The sequence below is a fragment of the Ostreococcus tauri genome, assembly GCF_000214015.3.
Source record: "Ostreococcus tauri WGS project CAID00000000 data, contig chromosome 04, whole genome shotgun sequence".
NCBI lineage: Eukaryota > Viridiplantae > Chlorophyta > Mamiellophyceae > Mamiellales > Bathycoccaceae > Ostreococcus > Ostreococcus tauri.
In genome coordinates this window covers 109,721-126,333 of record NC_014429.2, presented here as the reverse complement: position 1 = coordinate 126,333, position 16,613 = coordinate 109,721, and the positions used below count along the sequence as shown (strand labels likewise).

The following is a 16,613-nucleotide window of genomic DNA, read 5'->3' as shown; positions in this document are numbered from 1 at the left end:
AACCGGTTGTGTCGTTGGCGCTGTCGTTGGCGCTGTCGTTGGCGCTGTCGTGGGCCCTGGGACCGGCGTGCGTGTTGGAGCAACGTGCGGTCGAGGCGCGTGTATCGGCGAACCGTTTATATTCACCACACCACCACCACCGTTGGCGTACACGTCGTTGCCGTTGCCGTCTTCGTATACGTTCACGATCACGGGCAAGTACTGCGGCACCCCGTTCTGTTGCGCCGGACGCTGCGCACCGCCCGTCACTACTGGACCCCTCGCGCCGGCCTTCGGAAACACGTTGATGTACGCGTGTCCCAAATCTGCCTCGTCCTCGTCCTTACCCTTCGTTCTCGCGCTCAACTTTGTCCCGGAATTCCTATGAGTCCTTGCTGTCGCGCCAACCGCCGCGTCCTCGAACGCCCGCCTCGGCGTCGCCCCCTCTCGCCCGCTCCCCGCGCGGTCCAAGAGCGATAACCACCCGCTTCCGAGCGCGCTCGCCGTCGATGACGTCTTCACACCACCTCCCATCGCCACCGCACCCGCCGTGAGTGCGCCGAGCGTCAAGACGACGACGCCGACTGCGCGCCATCGGTTTGGTGTTGCACCGTGCGATCTTTCATTCGCGTCGTCCCCAGCACGCGCTTCATCGTCCGATCGCACGGGCAACAGCGCCGTGTGTTCGCTGGCGGCTGCGCGCATCGCCAGTCGCCAGTCGCGGGCGCGCTCGCGTGTGCGAGCGTCGACGTCGCGGACGATGGTGTTGGGAGCCTCGATTTTCTATGGACAAACAGTATGATTTACGGTAGCGGAAGGACATCAAAACACAGCGCGTCCAGGCAGTGGTCTATGGATTGGACAGACTTCCGGGCTCGAATCGAGCGACGCAGTCCCACATCGCGCCTTTCGGGCCAATGAGCTGCTCGGCCAAACGTTGATTCTTGATCATCGCGAGTTTCAGCGTGTCGCACGCGAATTTAGCGCGGTAATTCGTGTGAATGGCTCTTCCCATGCCCTCGAGGATGATGAGGTCGGCGTCGCGGGCGGCGACGCACGCGTCGTTGGAGAGACGACGGAAGTCCAAACACGGCGATCCCGAGCCGGAGCTTACGACGGAGAGCGCACCGGAGGTGATGGCATCGCTGAGACATAAGTCGAGGGAAGCGGCGGAGCGAAGAACGACCTCGAGCTCGTTGGCGGTGATGTCGTTGATGGCCGGTAACCCATTTGCGATGAGAACCACGTCCGCACCTCGCTTCAGGAGCTCGCGGGCGAATGGAATCATGCCGAGGATGACGTCCGCACCCGAGTTATCGCAGAAAAGCAGCGCCTTGCGATAGTTTCTCGCCTTGGGACCGTTCATGCGTTCACGCAGGGCGTCGTAATCGTCAATGGCCCACGGTCGGTTCACCGTGCTCCTCGCCTTTCGGTAAATCTCCAGAATCGTGCCGTTGCGATAGAGATCGAGCGTGCCTTGGGATCCCCAATCGAATATGTTCCCGGCCAAGACACCCTCTATGATGGCCAACAGGCGTTCATCGTCGTTCAGGCTGTCGATCTCGGCGAGGAGATCCGGAAGCACCAAGAGCGCCGACTCGTTCTCCTGCTTCTTCACGTCCTCGTACACGTCGGTGAAACGGAAAAATCGCAAGCACTCCTCGCGCATTTCAAACAAATCGCCGAGTCCGATTCTTCCGTACGCCGCGGGCTCCTCGCGAAGCCTGGAGAGGTGGGATTTAAAAACCGTGTCGAACGATTCCGCTCGCTCCTTCACATCGGCGCTCGTTGGGTCACTCACCAACGCGCGCTCCACCAGGCCGGGTTGCAAACGCTCGAGGATGTCGAGCCAATACTCCCGTTCGGTGGTATCGGTGAGCATGTCGAAAATGTTCGGATCGTACTCGCTCTCTTCGCGAAGAAGCGGAAACTTTGCAAGTGTTGGTTCAAGGTGTAAAACGCCGACTTGTAGGCCCGCCGAATTGAGCAGCTGCGTAGGATCGTCCAGTCTGCTCAGCGTGGGCGTTTCTTCACCCGAGGACAGGTCCTCTTCTTCAGAATACGATTCAGTCGGCGTGATGTAATCCAAGCTGTTACCACCAGTCGAAACTCTCGGCTGTCCGTCGACATCCACGCCGGATCCTTCGCCCAAGCTCATCCGTCTAAATGCGTCGCTGCTGTCATTCTCACTCGCTCTCCTGGACTTCTGAGATGAGCGCGGCCTCGCCGGCGATGGCATCGTTGAGGACAACTTTTTCTTACCCATCCCTTTCGGAGGCACCGAGCATTTGATGAATTTCTCAATCCAAGATCCTTGCGCTGCATTGCTTAAATTCTTCTGCGCCTCGACGTCTTGCAAGAAAGCTCCAAGCGCGCCTAAGAAACCCTCGTGACGCAAGAACATTGCCTTCATCTCACCTTTGGACCAGAAATCAACCGCAAAAGAGATCGTGTTCATCGTGTAGGAGTGATTACGAATAAAGTATCCGCCAAAGAAGATGCGCTTAAGGTCGTACTTCGCTGCATTCATTGTGGCGATGTGCGCAATATTATACGAAATCATCCGCAGTAGCGAGAGCGTGATGTCGGCCTTCGAGTAATCATCGAGACTCCCTTCGTCCATGACGACCCGACCGAAGGACGACGCAATCGTTTCGCTCGATAAACCAATGTTTGGGTACCCGCGCCCGCGGCCGTAGATATCCCCAACGAGCATGTCCACCTTCGCGTTATCTGCCTCGGCGCTTAATTTGAGCATCTCGTCGTAATCCTTCAACCCGGTGAGGAGTCGGCACAAACCCCAAAACGTGCCCCCTCCGATGTTACTCCCGCTAACCCGCTCGTGTCCGTCCTTATCAACCTTTATAATGCTCACCCCGCTCCCGATGTTTACGAGCAAGTACGGAAACAGGGACTCGCGCGTCAAATCATCCTTCGATATGAAAACCTTCTCGTCGTTCCTGTACGTGAACGCCTCATCTCTAATCGTCTCCAGCAAAAAGTTCGCTCCCGCCACCGCGCACGCCATCTCATCCTCCTTTTGCAGCGTGATTCCCAACCGCTCCTGAAACGTCGTCCCGTATTTGTACGCCCCGCCCCCCGTCGCCTTCACGCTCACCCCGTCTCCACCCTCTCCACCGTCCCCACCCACGTGCAGCTTCTTAAACTCTATGAAATCCATGCACTCGTCCAATCGCTTGCTCGGAAACTTTCTAAAGTGCAGTCGTCCGCCTTGCGTCCCGCCCTGCGTCCCGCTCGCGTCGCTCGCGCCAGCGCTAAAGTAGACAAGCTTCACCAGTGACCCACCGAGATCCATCGCGAAGTGCCGCACCGCTTCGCGCTGTCGCGGTAGTGTGATCGCCGGCGCCTCGGGCTTCGGTGCGCCGCTCAGCGCTCGAGAAGTCGCTCGAGAGGACGAGGGTCTATTGGTAGGTTCAATCATGGCGTCGGTCAAATCGATCCTTAATGGTGCCGACAACGAGCGATTGCGCGCGTGCGTCGGTTGATGTCGATACTCGACATCCTTCTCGTCCGGTGGGTCGGTCTCGGTGGACATCGGCGGTCGAGCCACCGCCGTGATGTGCGGTCAGCGGCGCGGGCGGGCGAAGAGGTCCGACACGAGTCTGCGATGTTACAAGAGAGTTGGCTATCGGTCGGCGTTCTGTAGTTCAAGGAGGTCGTCGACGAAGGATCGGGCGTTTAAGACGGTGGATCCACCGACGACGACGTGGCAACCGGTGTTGAGGGCATTGAACTGGGCGCAGACCTTGGTCTCCTCATAGCAGACGCCGCCGACGATGAAGATGACTAATTCAGTGGGTTTGCCAGCAGCGGCGCCGTTGGGGGACGGGCCGACGAAAGGGTAATCCTCTTGCTTCAGCGCGCCTTTCGCCGCGGCTTGGATTGTTGAACTGATCAACGGGCTGTGCTGCGTGTACACGTTCTCGACGCCCTTGAGACTGCCAACGACTTTGCTCGCCCTGCCGAGGAAGGAGCGATTGCCAAACAAATCGCCCGTGCGCGCGGCCTCGCCACCGTGCTTTAATATGGTCCTCACAAGCCCGATGCGGGCTCTACTGATGCCGTGTTGCATCAGTATTCCAGTCAAATCGGCGATCTGGTTCTGTTCCTTCTCGTAGCGAAGCGCAAACAGTAAGACTAATTTTAGGCGCTCCTCCTCCAACAGCGCTGGGTTGCGAAGCGCATCCACGACTTGTGCAAAAGCCCCCGCACGATCGGTCCCGCATACGACCTCCTGCTCCACCTGCGACGCCGCCATGAGCTGTCGCTGAGATATCACTGCGCTGAGCTCGGACATGAGCGCAACGTGCTTGGACACGTTACCACTCTTGACGCGGAATTCGGGATACGACTCGACGAACCTCGCCATATCGTCTATGGATTCAATCTTCTTGCTCATGTTCGTGTGCTGCTGGAACTCATCAACCAGAGCCTTTACGCTCGCCCCTAAATCACCGTAATTTGCGTACATATTATTCGCGAAGAACGAGTCTTCGTGCGCGCTAAGCACGACCTCACGCAAATCCTTCCTCAGTGTCTTGATGTGTCGCAAATCCACTCTATTCGTGCTCGTGATTCCGAAAATCTCGTGCACCATCGCCTGATACGTCCACTGCGACAACAGCGGCGTCACCGCGTCGTCGAAGCGATCGAGAACTAACAAATGCGCGGCGCCCTCAGTTCGCGGGAAATCAAACAGCCCGGCCTCTTGTTCATACACCAACCGCCCAACATCCGCTGCCAACCGTCGCGCGGCCTCACTCGACCGCTGATGCCTGATGAACGGTCGCCGCTTCAGTGACAGCAAAACGCTCGCGATCCCCTCCACGCACCTATCGACCGCCATGCCCACGCTCCTTGACCACTGCGCCGGATTCATCAGCGAACTGTTCGACTCTCCCAGCTCAAGTGAGAAGACGTTTCGATCCACCGCCGTGGCGTCGGCGTAATACTCCTCCACCTGCGCCACCACCGACCCAATGTCCTCTCCCGCGAGCTCTTGTAACAGCCCGTCCGGGCATATGTTCGAAAAGAACACCCGATACTCCCCATACGTCCTCCTCCGAACCTGCTTTGCCAACGCCTTCACGTTTTCTCTCGTCGGTCGCACGAAGACCACAGCTTTGAGATGCGGCATGTCTTCGTGCGGTCGCTCGTGCAAGCGCTCGATCAGAAACACCTCACGGCGCAGAACATCGCTTTGGGACATCACCGCGCTCACGATGTTCACCTATCGAGCGTTAAAACAACGTCAGTCGAGCGAAAACGAACGAAATGCGAAAGGACACGGATTCGTTGAAAATTCATCAAACTTCTCGTCGTTTACACACCGTCACAGCGTCGCACACTAAGACTTTCATCCCTGAAGCGCTCTCGAGCATACGCGAGACGTACTCGCGGTGTGCACCGGCGAGGTTCATCGCTGAAGACGCGCGTGGACGAGTGCAGAGAAGAGCTCGGTTGTGTTGTGCCAGGTGTCGTATTACAGTGAAGTTGTCAAAAATTGTCATTTTGGATCCGAGGGCGTGTATATCGTTTCGTGTTTATCGTTTCGCTCGCTTAGTCGATGGCTCCATGGGGTTGTTCGTGGGTGACGATTTCGGTGCGCGCCGCTTTGGCGACTTAGGCGCGCGACGCACGGTCGGCTTGAGCTTCCCTGCGTCGATGAGACCCTGCAGAGCCTGTCTTTGCTCGTTCGTGAGCGGTTTACTTTTGCCAGCCTTACCTATCATGCGCTGACGCTGCGTTCCGAGCCAAGCGCCGAGCTTGACGCCGTGATACTCTTCCTGTTGGGCGACGTTGTAGTGCTCTCCCGCATGCTTTTCGTTTCCCCAGGCAAGCAAGAGATCAAACTTACGCTCCCACGTGTCCGTCGGTACGGTGATCCAGAGCTTTTTCCGATCGACCAAATCTTGCATCTTCGTTCGTTGAGCGTCGGAGAGCTTGAAGTTCTTCGTCGTGTTCCCTCGAAAGCGCTGTCGCTGTGTGTTGAGCCAAATACCCAACCGGTAGCCGTCGAATTGACAGTCGTACGGCACGTTACAGTGCGCACCGCCGGTCACTCGCTCGCTCCACCTCAACATCGCCTCAAACTTTGACTCCCACGTGTCCGCCTTATCGAGCCACAGCTTCCCCGCAGCAACAAGCGCGTCCATCCTCGCCCGCTGTTCCGGCTTTAACGGCGTCCTCGCCTGCTCGCCCGCCCGGTGCCGCATCCGCTGCGTCGTCAACCACGCCCCTAACCTGATATCATCGTACTTCAAATCGTGCGGGCAATTAAAATCGACACCTCCGTTCGTCGCCATCGCCCAACGCTCGAGCGCGTCCATGGCTTCGTCCCAGTCTCTCCGTCCCGGCGAGTCGATCCACAGTTTTCCCGCATTCACCAATTCTCTTAATTTCTCCTCCTTAGTCGCGTTCATCCCGATCGGACGCCCGATCGACGCCCGCATGCGACTTCGCTGCCCGTTGAGCCACTGCCCAAGACGCAAGCCGTCTCGGATCGTCCCCGCGGGGACGTTACAGTGGTCGTGTTCGATGCAGTAGGAGAGCAACGCTTGGTAATGGGCGTTCCATCGGTCGTCCGCGTCGTCGTCCGCGGTCGTTTGCGCGTGCGATGGGCCGACGGGCGCGCGCATCGGGGTATGTCCGGGACGATGCGTCGAGCGCATCGTCCGCGAAAGTCGCGAAGTGGGGAGTGATAGGGGCGATGACGGGGTTTGGGTTTGGGTCGAATTGAGGTTTAATTGGAGGAAAAACTGCGCGCGGAGCGGCGTCGAGTTGAAGAAGGGACGTTTCTTGGTCAATTACGTGGGTACGACCGCGGGTTCGAATGACAACGCGCTATTTTCGATCGACGGCGCGGATGAGGGCGTTGATGGCGTCGGTGTCGGCGCCGCTCGCGGCGAGGAGCGAAGCTGCCGCGCTGGGCGCGCCAGCTGCGGCGGATGCGCTCGCGAGCAAACCACTCGCTAACGCGGCAGAAACGTCGGCATCGGTGGCGTTGGAATCTGTGACGTCGATTTTGGTATCCGCAAGCTGCGCGCGGAGGACGGCGTCGTATTCGGTGGCGAACGCTCGATCGTCGTCGTCGCTGTCCGGCGCGTCGTCGTCCACGTGGATGAAATTCGCTCGTGATATAGACGCGGGCGGCGCGTCGAAGTAATCGTCCTCAGGTAATCCCCGTGAGCTGACGCTCTCGTTATCGCTTTGTGGAAAGTCAAAGTCGGCGTCGTCGGAGTCGGAAGACTGGTCATCGTCCGAGTCGACGCCGTATGGTCCCATGTACGCTCGGAACTTTTCGTCATCCCCCATGCGAAGCGCCTTGCCGAGCTCTTTTAGGAACGTTTGCGCGTCCAAATTGAAAACGCCGTCGCCGTTGGGAATATTCAAATCACCAGGGCACGATCCCGGGGTGGCGTTGTGATCGACGCCCTCAAAGCCGGATTCACGGCTGACAAATGATTTAGCCTTCTTTGTCGCCTCCACGAGCGATTTCTCACGTTCTTTCTCTAATCTAGCCAATTCCTCCATAAGCTCTTGCTCGGCGTTGACGAGCCAATCCTCGTCACTCGCGTCGGACGGGTTCGCGTGCGGCACGTCGTCGGCATCGTACTTCTCGTCTAAAATTTCTGACACGCGTTGAACATACTCGTTCTGCACCCGCCGAACCTTGGTGGCAAGACCGGAGCGACGATACTCACGCACGGCGGTGGTCAATAGGTCTTTGTAGAGCTTGCTTCCCATTATTTCCTCTCGAAAGTACCCGTTCGTCGTAAGACTCGATTTGAAGCGCTCCCACGCCGGGTCGTCCTCGGGTTCGCCGTCGCTCGTGGACTCACCATCACTGCTTTTGCGCGGCGTCCACTCCGCGATAAACATCTCTAAGCCACACGCTATTTTCATCCCGATTTCACGCGCGCGACGCTCCGCCGGATCATCGCACGACGTCGAGTACGTTGGAGGCGCGTCGAAGTGTTCGCTCGTGATTTGCACGAAGAGCGCGCGCGACATCTGCACGAGCGTCGGATGGAAATCTTTCGGCTCGAAGACCTCCATCTTTGCCGCAGCACGCAGTCCCACGGGATCTCGCGCGCGTAGACTGTCCATCGCGAGCGCGACGAGCTGCGGCTCCTTTGCTAAAATCCTCGCGCACAACCGCGGCATAATTGCGAACGCCGCGTGTCGATGCTCCACGATCCTCGTCTCCACCGCGTCCAACCTCGCCCGCACCATTTCCTGCGTCACGATCCCCAACCCCTTCGTCTTTTCAACAATCTCCATCGCGCGCCTCGTGCGCTCGCCTCCCGGCTCGCCACCCAACGCGTCTCCGTCAACCGTCCGCAACTCGCCGCGGACAAAAAACGTCGTCCCCTCCGCCCGCTCTGGCGTCACCCACGCCTCCAAAGTCTCCGCGCACTCCACTAAAACAAACTCACCGTCCTCGTCCCACACCCTGGCGCACGTCACGTCGTTCTCATCGAACGTCGTCGTGACGTCGCGCGCTATTCGCGCGATGAGCCAGCCGTCCTCCGCCGCGCCGTCGCCCACGCGAATCGACCCCCTGAGCGTCGCCCGTCGATTCACTCCGCTCGGTCGATCGTGGACGTTAAACCGCAACGCGTCGACGCCCCAGACGTGCCCCGACGTCGACGCGTCGACGAAAGCGTTGATTCGCGCGCGAAGGTCTTCAATCCTCTGCGAATCGTTCGAAACGCTCGCGCCGAGCGCGATCTCGCACTCGACGCGATCGCGCTCGGCGCGTCGACGCGCGACAATCGCGGGGTCGTCGTCGAGCATGACGCGCGCGCGCGACGGGCGCGCCGACGTGTGCGGAGACGAATCGCCGCCGCTAAAATAAAATGTCCACTTTCATATTGTTCACTCCGCGACGCGCGACGCGCGACGTCGCGGGCGCATCGACGCGCGCGAATGACCGCGCGCGTGTTGTGCGCGCGCGCGTCCGGTGGCGAACCGCGGTCGACGCGCGGCGCTCGTCGCGGGGAGAACGTGAAGAGGGATGCGTGGGCTGACGCAGTCAAAAAGGTGCTCGACACGTCGCGACGGAGCGACCCCGCGCGCGCGCTGGTGAATCCCGCGCTCGGAGACGTCGCCGTTGTGTTTTGCTCGCCGAAGATCGCGTCCAACGTCGGCGCGTTCGCCAGGAGCTGCGCCGCGTTCGAGTGCGTGGACTTGAGGTTGGTGACGCCGGCGTGCGACGCCGGGTCGCGCGCGGCGCTGAGCGCGGCGAAGGGAGCGCAAGGGTTGGTTCGAGTCGCTTCATCGAGTGGCACGTTTGATACGTTGGTGGAGGCGTTGGTGGGGTGCTCGAGCGCGGTGGCGTTTCACCCGTGGCCGAGCGGCGACGTCGATGGCGCCGTTACGTTTGACGATTTGGAGGCGCTCGCGGACGCGTTTCCGGGAGGCGACGTCGAGGGTGGGAAATTAGCGTTGGTTTTCGGGAATGAGGCCGATGGGTTGACGAAAGAGGAGATCGCCGCGTGCGATGCGGTGTGCACAATACCGATGGGTCGGCTCGTGGAGTCGCTTTCGGTGACGCACGCGGGCGTAATCGCCTTGTCTCGATATTACGAACGACGCGTGCGCGCGGGCGTCGTAGAAAATAGGTAGTGTGTGTATCAATAAAAGCGTGCGATCAACATTCCACTTTTGTACAGTTTTACTTGGCCGGCGGCAGTTGGCCTTTCTCGTAATACGCCATGCGCTCGAAGACGCGGTGCTTTAGCCAGTGATCAATCTGCGCTCCCATCGACGCACCGATGTGCTGAACCTTTTCAGGTCCCTTGGTCGACATCTTCTTCCCATCTGTGACCTCGTACTTGAGTTCACGAATGGACGTCAACGCCTTCGCGTAGGCGTTCACTTTCATCGGCTCTTCTCGCGCGCTCACGCTCGCGCGGTGCATTGAATCCAGAGCGTCGACCAGTTCGCGGTTTGCCTCGCAACCCAGCTTGGACAGAAGAAAGTCTCCTTGCTTCTCATTTAGTGTTGGCGACGGTGGTCCGTTTTGATTTTGATTCACGGGCACGAGCGGCGTGTTCGATTGCGATGAAACGGGTTCACCTGGTAACGCGTTCGGTGCGCTGTCCATGGAACGAAGACGTTTGAAGAACGCGCTCACCTGCCTGACGCTTACGTTGACATCATCGCTCGCTCGGGTATTGTTTCGGATCCACTTCGATATGTTGTTCAACATCCACGCGCCGCCCTCTCGAAATCGAGCGTCGACGAGGAAGAGCGCGGCGTAATCCTTCGGGTGACGAATGCAACGACCGAGCGCTTGATTATACGCGCGATATGCTTGCGCCCTGTACCACTCGCCTCCAGCCAACATGCCCTGTTGCTTCGATGTAGGCGAATCGTTAAACTCCTTCTTCGCCTTCACCCTCGGGTCGAACACGCTCGGAAACGGAATACCGACGCAAAACACAGCTCTCGCTTTATCGTCCTTGAAATCGATGCCCTCCGATACTTTGCCACGATAGACGGCGAGCATGAGCGAACCACTCCTCGTGTTGCCTCGATCGAATTGATTGAGTGTCTCCTGGAACCCCTTCGCCCCGCGCGTTTCGCAGCACAAGAACTTATGATCATTCAGCTGTCCGAATAAGCCACTCATGTGCCACTCGCGCACCACGCGCTCGATGAGCGAATACTTTGGGAAGAACACGAGCATACCTCCAGGGATTATTTTGGCGTAGCGTAATAGATAATTCCCCAGATTTTGAGCGAACCGCCTGCCAGCGTTTTCGCTTTCCGTTGCCTTGTACGTGATTTCACCCAAAGCGCCCGTAACCTCGACGTATACGTTTTCATTTGGAACCACGTGCGGCGCCTCAATTTTCGCTCCAAAACGAACACCAAGCTCAGCCTCAAACGTCGTCATCGGCGAAAGCGTGCCAGACGTTAAAATAACCGAGCGCGCCTTTTTTGCGACTGAGTTAAACGCCACTGACGGTTTCATGCACTGAATGATTACTCCAGGACAGCTATCGCTGTTAATGTCAACCTTCATTCCAAAAATTACGTTGTAGGCTTCTGGTTGAGTTGATGCCATGGTGACGATGGAAGCCAAATCCCCCGCAAGAGAAATGTGCGGTGCGACGATCGGAGTGAGATGCTTCGCTTTTGTCGTCATCAGATCGTTGACGGTCTCACTGAGCGTCGCCATGTCGTGCGCCGCGTCGAATCTACTCAACATTTCTTGCAGAAACGATGGCACTTGATTTGACTGGATGATGGTGCTCTCCGCGCGGTTCGTTCGGAACATGTCCTCCAAGAAAGCGGATATCGAACGGAAGAAATCTGCGAGCATGTTCGTCTCCACGTTAACGTGTCCCAGGTTTTTGCTCAGCGCATCCATGGCTTCCCCGACCGCTTGAAGAGAAAATTCTGCCGACGCGCCCTCGCGACACACGTCCTCTATATTGTGCCCTTCATCGATGATAACGCATGCGCCCTCGGTTTCGATGGACATTTTCCGACGGATGTTGATGTCGAAAAGATAGTTGTACGGGCAAAATACTACGTCGGCCGATTCGTACATCTTTCTCAGTGCGAAGAACGAACAGCCATCGACTTCATCAACGACGCGCTCGAAATCTTCCATGTCCCACGCTTGCGGGTACATACCTTGACTTCCGTTCAAGGGGTACCGTTCCATCGCTCGCACGACGTGCGTGTGTTTGTTGTAATACGGACAACCCGTGGTACCGGTTTTCTTCTTGCCCTCGTCGCTGCCGATCAGTTGCTTGCACTCAGCATCGTTCTTCTGCATTTGGCACATGCGCTGACGCGAGGACAAGACGCTGTACCTGGGCGAGTACCCCGTCCGCTTGAGCTCACCTAAAATCTGACCGAGCTGCGAGTGCGTTCTCGAGCAGATGAAAATCTTTGGGTTCATTGAACTTCCGGAACCGGGTTTGAAATACTCGTCGTCCGCCGACCAACCGGGACCTTGAGCGCAGACGGGAGGTTTCTTCCGCGTTGGGTCGCACTTTTGCATCAGGTACTCAACGCGAGCCTTTTCATACTTGGCTCGTTCCACCGCTGTTGTCATCCCAGACGCCATCATCTCCACCTTGTTTTTTTCTTGCCACGCTAACGCTCCACACAGCAGCGCCAGCGTCTTCCCGGTCCCCGTCGGCGACTCGATCATCGCGTGCTCCTTCCGCGTCAACGTCCGAATGATGGTCGACATCGTCATCATCTGCGCTGGGTGCGGATCCAAACCCTCCGGAAATTTCACCTGACACCCACCGATCATCCTCGTCGTAAACTTCCGCGTGTCCTTTTCAAACGCCATCACCACCGGTGCGTGTCGCCGCTTCGTCCCTTTATCCTCGTCTGATCCTTCGTCTTCGATTTCAATCGTCTCCGCCTCGCGCATGTACGTCTTCATCGACATCTCCGGTAAAAACTTCTTCGAACGCCCCCTCGCATCCGCGCTCTCCCGTCCGCCGCCTTCCGGCGTCACCGTCGTCGCCTCCGGTCCGCCGTCCGATCGCGACGACGGCGTGATGCGATCGAAATCGTCATCGCTCGACGCGCGCTCGACCGCATCTTCGTTCATCGCGCTCTTCACGTCGTCCGTGCGTTCGCGTCGAGACGCTCGCGGTGACGTCAGGGATCGAGCACGTTCCCGTCGTCGTCGTCGTCGTCGTCGTCGTCGCTCGCGACGCGTTCAAGCGCGACGCGCGCGCGCGCGAGTGCGGCGAGGGTTGTATTGAGCGACAGCTGTAAAGCGCGTTTTTGAAATTACGCGCGCGCCGAGGACGCGAACGCGTTCGCCGACAATCATCGACAATCGAAAGCGTAACACTGCGTGAGATTCCGCGGTCCATCCGTGACGTCCACCGCGCGTCGTGAGACGGGACGCGTGCGATGTACATCGTCAGATTGGCACCGCCGCGTACCTTGAAATCGCGCGAATCGGTCACGCGCGGCGCGCGACGCCGTTCGGCGGCGCGATCTCTGAAGCGGCGGTTCGTGTGTCGGTATGATCGACATCGACGTCGATGACAACCTTACCGACGGCGTGTCGAGAGCGGACGAGAGCGAAGGCATCTCGAACGCCAGCGTCGGTGAATGGAAACGAATCGGCAACCGTCGGAACGAAATCGCCGCGATCAAACGCGTCTGCGAGATATCGCAGTTGGCGATCGCACTGGTAAAAGTAGATCCAAAACGGAGCGCCAACGCCGCGCAGTGGTACACCGAGTCGGATTATGTGCGCCATAGCCCAACGCCCCGGAGTGCCACCGAATTTGACGTAACTGGCGTCTTTGGTTGCGAAAGGCCGTAATCGCGATTCGTAATCGAATCGCGCGTCCTCTTTGGCGTTCGACGTGACGGTATCGATGATGATCCTGAACGTGCCGGCGTAACCGGCACGTTCAAGATGTTGTTCCAGGGTTTCTGCGTCGTCGTCGTACGGAAAAGCGGCTTCGACGCCGAGAGATCGCACGTACTCGAGGTTCGCGCGAGAGCACACGCCAACGACACGAGCACCCTCGGCCGCACAAATCTGACATGCCATGTGACCCAAACCACCCGAAGCGCCGATGACAAGCGCAGGTGATGGCGCGAATTTACTTTTGAATTGGTCGAGCGCCTGAGTGACGGAGACACCGCAAAGGCCGATGGACGCGGCTTGGCGGAACGTCATCTTGTTCGACTTCAGCGCGATCATGTCCGAGGGAACCTTGACAAATTTCACCGATTGATCCCACCATCGGCGGGGCGAGTCCGAAGACTTCATCACCGATCTCGAACCCACTTCCCTCGTCCGCGCGCTCGACGACGCCAGAGAAATCGAATCCAACGCCAGCGCCTTCCACCGCGCTTCGCACGAGACCCGTCATCCACGCGCACACCTTGTCACCGTACAACCACTTGGTGTCAACCGGATTCACCCCGGCCGCTCGAACGCGAACGAGCACGCGCGGTCGTTCCCGCATCCGCAGCGACGCGTCGTCGCTCGACCATATCGACCACGCGAAGTTCCTCCCTCGCCGCCAGAGTCGCCTCGCGCGCCTCCACGGCTTCCAAACTTTCTCCACGTCTTTCCAACTCGCCCGAACGCGCTCGATCCGCACGCCCGCCTCCTGGTTCCGTCGAAACGTCACGCGCGCGTGCGGTTCCGTCATCGTCCCGCGCCGTGGTCGCCCGCGACGAACGCGCGCACGCGTCGTGTGACGTTTCGTATCACGACGGTCGTGCCACCATGCCGTGTACACACGGTCCTACACGAGATATTATACTAGGGACTCCGTCTGGAGTGATGACTCACGAACGCATCCAGCCCATCGACCGATTTCATGATTTCAAACGCTCGAGCCGCAGAGACGCGCGCGGCGCCATGTCCGCCGCGCGCGCGCCGGTCAGCGATCGCGTCGATCGCGCGCGCGACCGGGGTGAACCGAGCGCGAGGGCCGAGGACGCGTCGGCGGCGCGTCGGCCGAGGTACGAGCTGACGACGCGTGCGCGAGCGGACATCGCGTTCGAAACGTTCGACGCGCTCGCTCGTCGCGCGCGCGCGTCGAGGTCACGCGGGGCGCTGACGAAGACGCTGACGTGTGCGCCACGCGTAGGGTTGACCGCGCGCGCGAGGTGCGATGCCCGCGCGTGATCACGGAGACGCGGCGCGGTCCGGATGGCGCGCCGAGGTATCGACGATACGTGCGCGAGCGCCTGCTCGGACGCGGTGGGTTCGCGGCGGTGTTCGCGGTGCGGGAGATGTCCACGGGGAGAGAGCTCGCGTGTAAGGTGATCGCGAAATCGACGCTGACGAAGCCGAGGCAGTGGAAGAAGATGAAGACAGAAATTGAAATTCACGCCAGGGCGCGGAGCGAGCGCGTGGTGCGGTTCGAGAGGTGCTTCGAGGACGAGCGACACGTGTACATCTTGATGGAGATGTGCTCGAGCAAGACGCTGTGGGACATTGTGAAGGCGAGAGGGGGGATGGGAGAGACGCACGCGGCGTGTTACGTGCGAGAGGCGTTGACGGCGACGGCGCACTTGCATTCGATTCGTATCGTGCACAGAGATTTAAAGTTGGGGAATTTGTTCTTAACACAGGAGGGATTGGAGGAGATCGATGCCGCTGGGCCTGGATGGAACGACGCGCTGGGTAAGCGCGGCGGTCCTGGACGTTTGAAGATTGGTGATTTCGGTTTGGCGTGCGTCTTGGAGCACAGGGGAGATAGGCGCAAGACCATCTGCGGGACGCCAAACTACATCGCCCCGGAAGTGCTCAGGGGGAAAGATGGCGTCGGACACTCGTACGAGGTCGATACGTGGTCTCTCGGGGTGATTTTATACACGTTGCTCTACGGAACTCCGCCGTTCCAGTCTAAGGATGTCAAGTTGACATACAAGCGCATTCGAGAGAACGATTACGAATTCCCGGAAGAACCTCTGGTTTCGGACTCAACGAAGGCGTTGATTCGCGCCGCGCTTCATCCCGAGCCGTCGAAGCGTCCGTCACTGGCGCAGTTCGCTGCGCATCCGTTCATGCGGCTCGGTGCGAGAGATTGGTCGCTGGAAAACGAATTGGTTGCCGCGCCAGAGCCGGCATTGATAATGGACAAACCGTCGATTAATGTCAAGTCACGCAAGCTGCAAGAGCGTGACAACGTCGTCAGTAACACTAATGACGCTCCATTGCGCTCACCACTGCAGACTATCGACCAGAACGCGCCAAAACATCACGCACCGAGTCCGCGCGCTGAGGCGAAGCGTGAACGATTCTCACCGGAAGACGCCCACAATCGCGACGCCGATCGTGCGTTATTATCGACAAAACTTCAAGTGATGAGCTTAGATGCGCCCTCGTCGGAAGCGCACGAGATGCTAGGATACTTTCCAAAGCTATGGGTCGATTCATGGATCAAGTGGGAGTACACGCGAGACTACGGCATGCCTTACCAGCTCAGCGACGGCACCGTGGGCGTGTATTTCAACGACGACTCGAGCATGGTTTTCATGACGGATGCCGATGATTCTCCGGTCGTGTACACGCCTCCGGCGAACGAGCGCGAGTCGTCGACGCGCCGGGACGGTGACGGCGACAACTCGGGCGAGACCAAGCGCGCCAATGTGAGAATCATTGGAAGAACCATCATCAATCCCGACGACGCGCGATCGATGTACGGTCGTGCGGTGGCGAAGAAGGTACTCCTCGCGATGCATTTTCGAGCATATTTTCTCGGAAAGATCGAGGACACCATGAACGCCGTCGTGAGATCCTGCGGCGGACTTCGATCGGTCGACGACGCCAGACTCAGATCTCCGCACGCCATGCCGCCGTACGTCAAGCACTGGACCCAATCGTCCAAGGGCATCTCCTGGCGCTTGTCCAACAAGACAATTCAGACAAACTTCGAAGACGGGACCGAGATGTTAATCTCGACCACCTATCGATTGGTCGTGCGCAACGACCCTCGATTGGGCGAGCAAACCGTCCACTCTCTCGACGCCGATAACGCCACCTTCCCTCAGCCGCTCGTCGACGGTCTCAAGCACGTCCAACGCATCCTTCCCGCCCTGTGCACCGAGTGAGATATCCGGGCTCGGGCGCACCAGCAGTAGAT

At 58.9% G+C, this 16,613-nt stretch overlaps 9 protein-coding genes across 9 annotated transcripts in view; 2 read left to right on the top strand and 7 right to left on the bottom strand.

Moving 5' to 3' along the window:
- OT_ostta04g00760 (unnamed product) overlaps positions 1–684 on the bottom strand; it is a gene marked incomplete at both ends in the record, with an annotated part of 3,754 nt that extends 3,070 nt beyond the window's left edge. Inside the window, one exon of the mRNA XM_022984422.1 lies at positions 72–684. Within this exon, the coding sequence (XP_022838697.1) occupies positions 72–684 (613 nt within the window). The remainder of the gene's footprint in view (positions 1–71) is intronic.
- A 145-nt stretch (positions 685–829) lies between these two features.
- Positions 830–3,535, bottom strand: OT_ostta04g00750 (Type II pantothenate kinase; the record flags this gene model as incomplete). Its single annotated transcript, XM_003078556.1, has 1 exon — positions 830–3,535. One exon carries the CDS (start codon positions 3,533–3,535, stop codon positions 830–832), a length of 2,706 nt encoding a protein of 901 aa, XP_003078604.1.
- Positions 3,536–3,625: 90 nt separating this feature from the next.
- On the bottom strand, positions 3,626–5,420 carry OT_ostta04g00740 (Sec1-like protein; the record flags this gene model as incomplete). Its single annotated transcript, XM_003078555.1, has 2 exons — positions 3,626–5,230; positions 5,331–5,420. The coding sequence occupies 2 exons, from the start codon at positions 5,418–5,420 to the stop codon at positions 3,626–3,628; spliced, it is 1,695 nt and encodes a 564-aa protein (XP_003078603.1).
- Positions 5,421–5,543: 123 nt separating this feature from the next.
- On the bottom strand, positions 5,544–6,671 carry OT_ostta04g00730 (Helicase-associated; the record flags this gene model as incomplete). The annotated part of the gene is made up of 1 exon (XM_022984421.1): positions 5,544–6,671. One exon carries the CDS (start codon positions 6,669–6,671, stop codon positions 5,544–5,546), a length of 1,128 nt encoding a protein of 375 aa, XP_022838696.1.
- A 172-nt stretch (positions 6,672–6,843) lies between these two features.
- Positions 6,844–8,799, bottom strand: OT_ostta04g00720 (SGT1; the record flags this gene model as incomplete). Its single annotated transcript, XM_022984420.1, has 1 exon — positions 6,844–8,799. One exon carries the CDS (start codon positions 8,797–8,799, stop codon positions 6,844–6,846), a length of 1,956 nt encoding a protein of 651 aa, XP_022838695.1.
- Positions 8,800–8,931: 132 nt separating this feature from the next.
- Positions 8,932–9,630, top strand: OT_ostta04g00710 (tRNA/rRNA methyltransferase, SpoU; the record flags this gene model as incomplete). The annotated part of the gene is made up of 1 exon (XM_003078553.1): positions 8,932–9,630. The coding sequence occupies one exon, from the start codon at positions 8,932–8,934 to the stop codon at positions 9,628–9,630; it is 699 nt and encodes a 232-aa protein (XP_003078601.1).
- A 49-nt stretch (positions 9,631–9,679) lies between these two features.
- OT_ostta04g00700 (DEAD2) lies at positions 9,680–12,592 on the bottom strand (the record flags this gene model as incomplete). Its single annotated transcript, XM_003078552.1, has 1 exon — positions 9,680–12,592. The coding sequence occupies one exon, from the start codon at positions 12,590–12,592 to the stop codon at positions 9,680–9,682; it is 2,913 nt and encodes a 970-aa protein (XP_003078600.1).
- A 363-nt stretch (positions 12,593–12,955) lies between these two features.
- Positions 12,956–14,168, bottom strand: OT_ostta04g00690 (Alcohol dehydrogenase superfamily, zinc-type; the record flags this gene model as incomplete). The annotated part of the gene is made up of 2 exons (XM_022984418.1): positions 12,956–13,723; positions 13,764–14,168. The coding sequence occupies 2 exons, from the start codon at positions 14,166–14,168 to the stop codon at positions 12,956–12,958; spliced, it is 1,173 nt and encodes a 390-aa protein (XP_022838694.1).
- Positions 14,169–14,245: 77 nt separating this feature from the next.
- On the top strand, positions 14,246–16,581 carry OT_ostta04g00680 (Serine/threonine-protein kinase, active site; the record flags this gene model as incomplete). The annotated part of the gene is made up of 2 exons (XM_022984417.1): positions 14,246–14,577; positions 14,613–16,581. The coding sequence occupies 2 exons, from the start codon at positions 14,246–14,248 to the stop codon at positions 16,579–16,581; spliced, it is 2,301 nt and encodes a 766-aa protein (XP_022838693.1).
- Between the last annotated feature and the right edge of the window lie 32 nt (positions 16,582–16,613).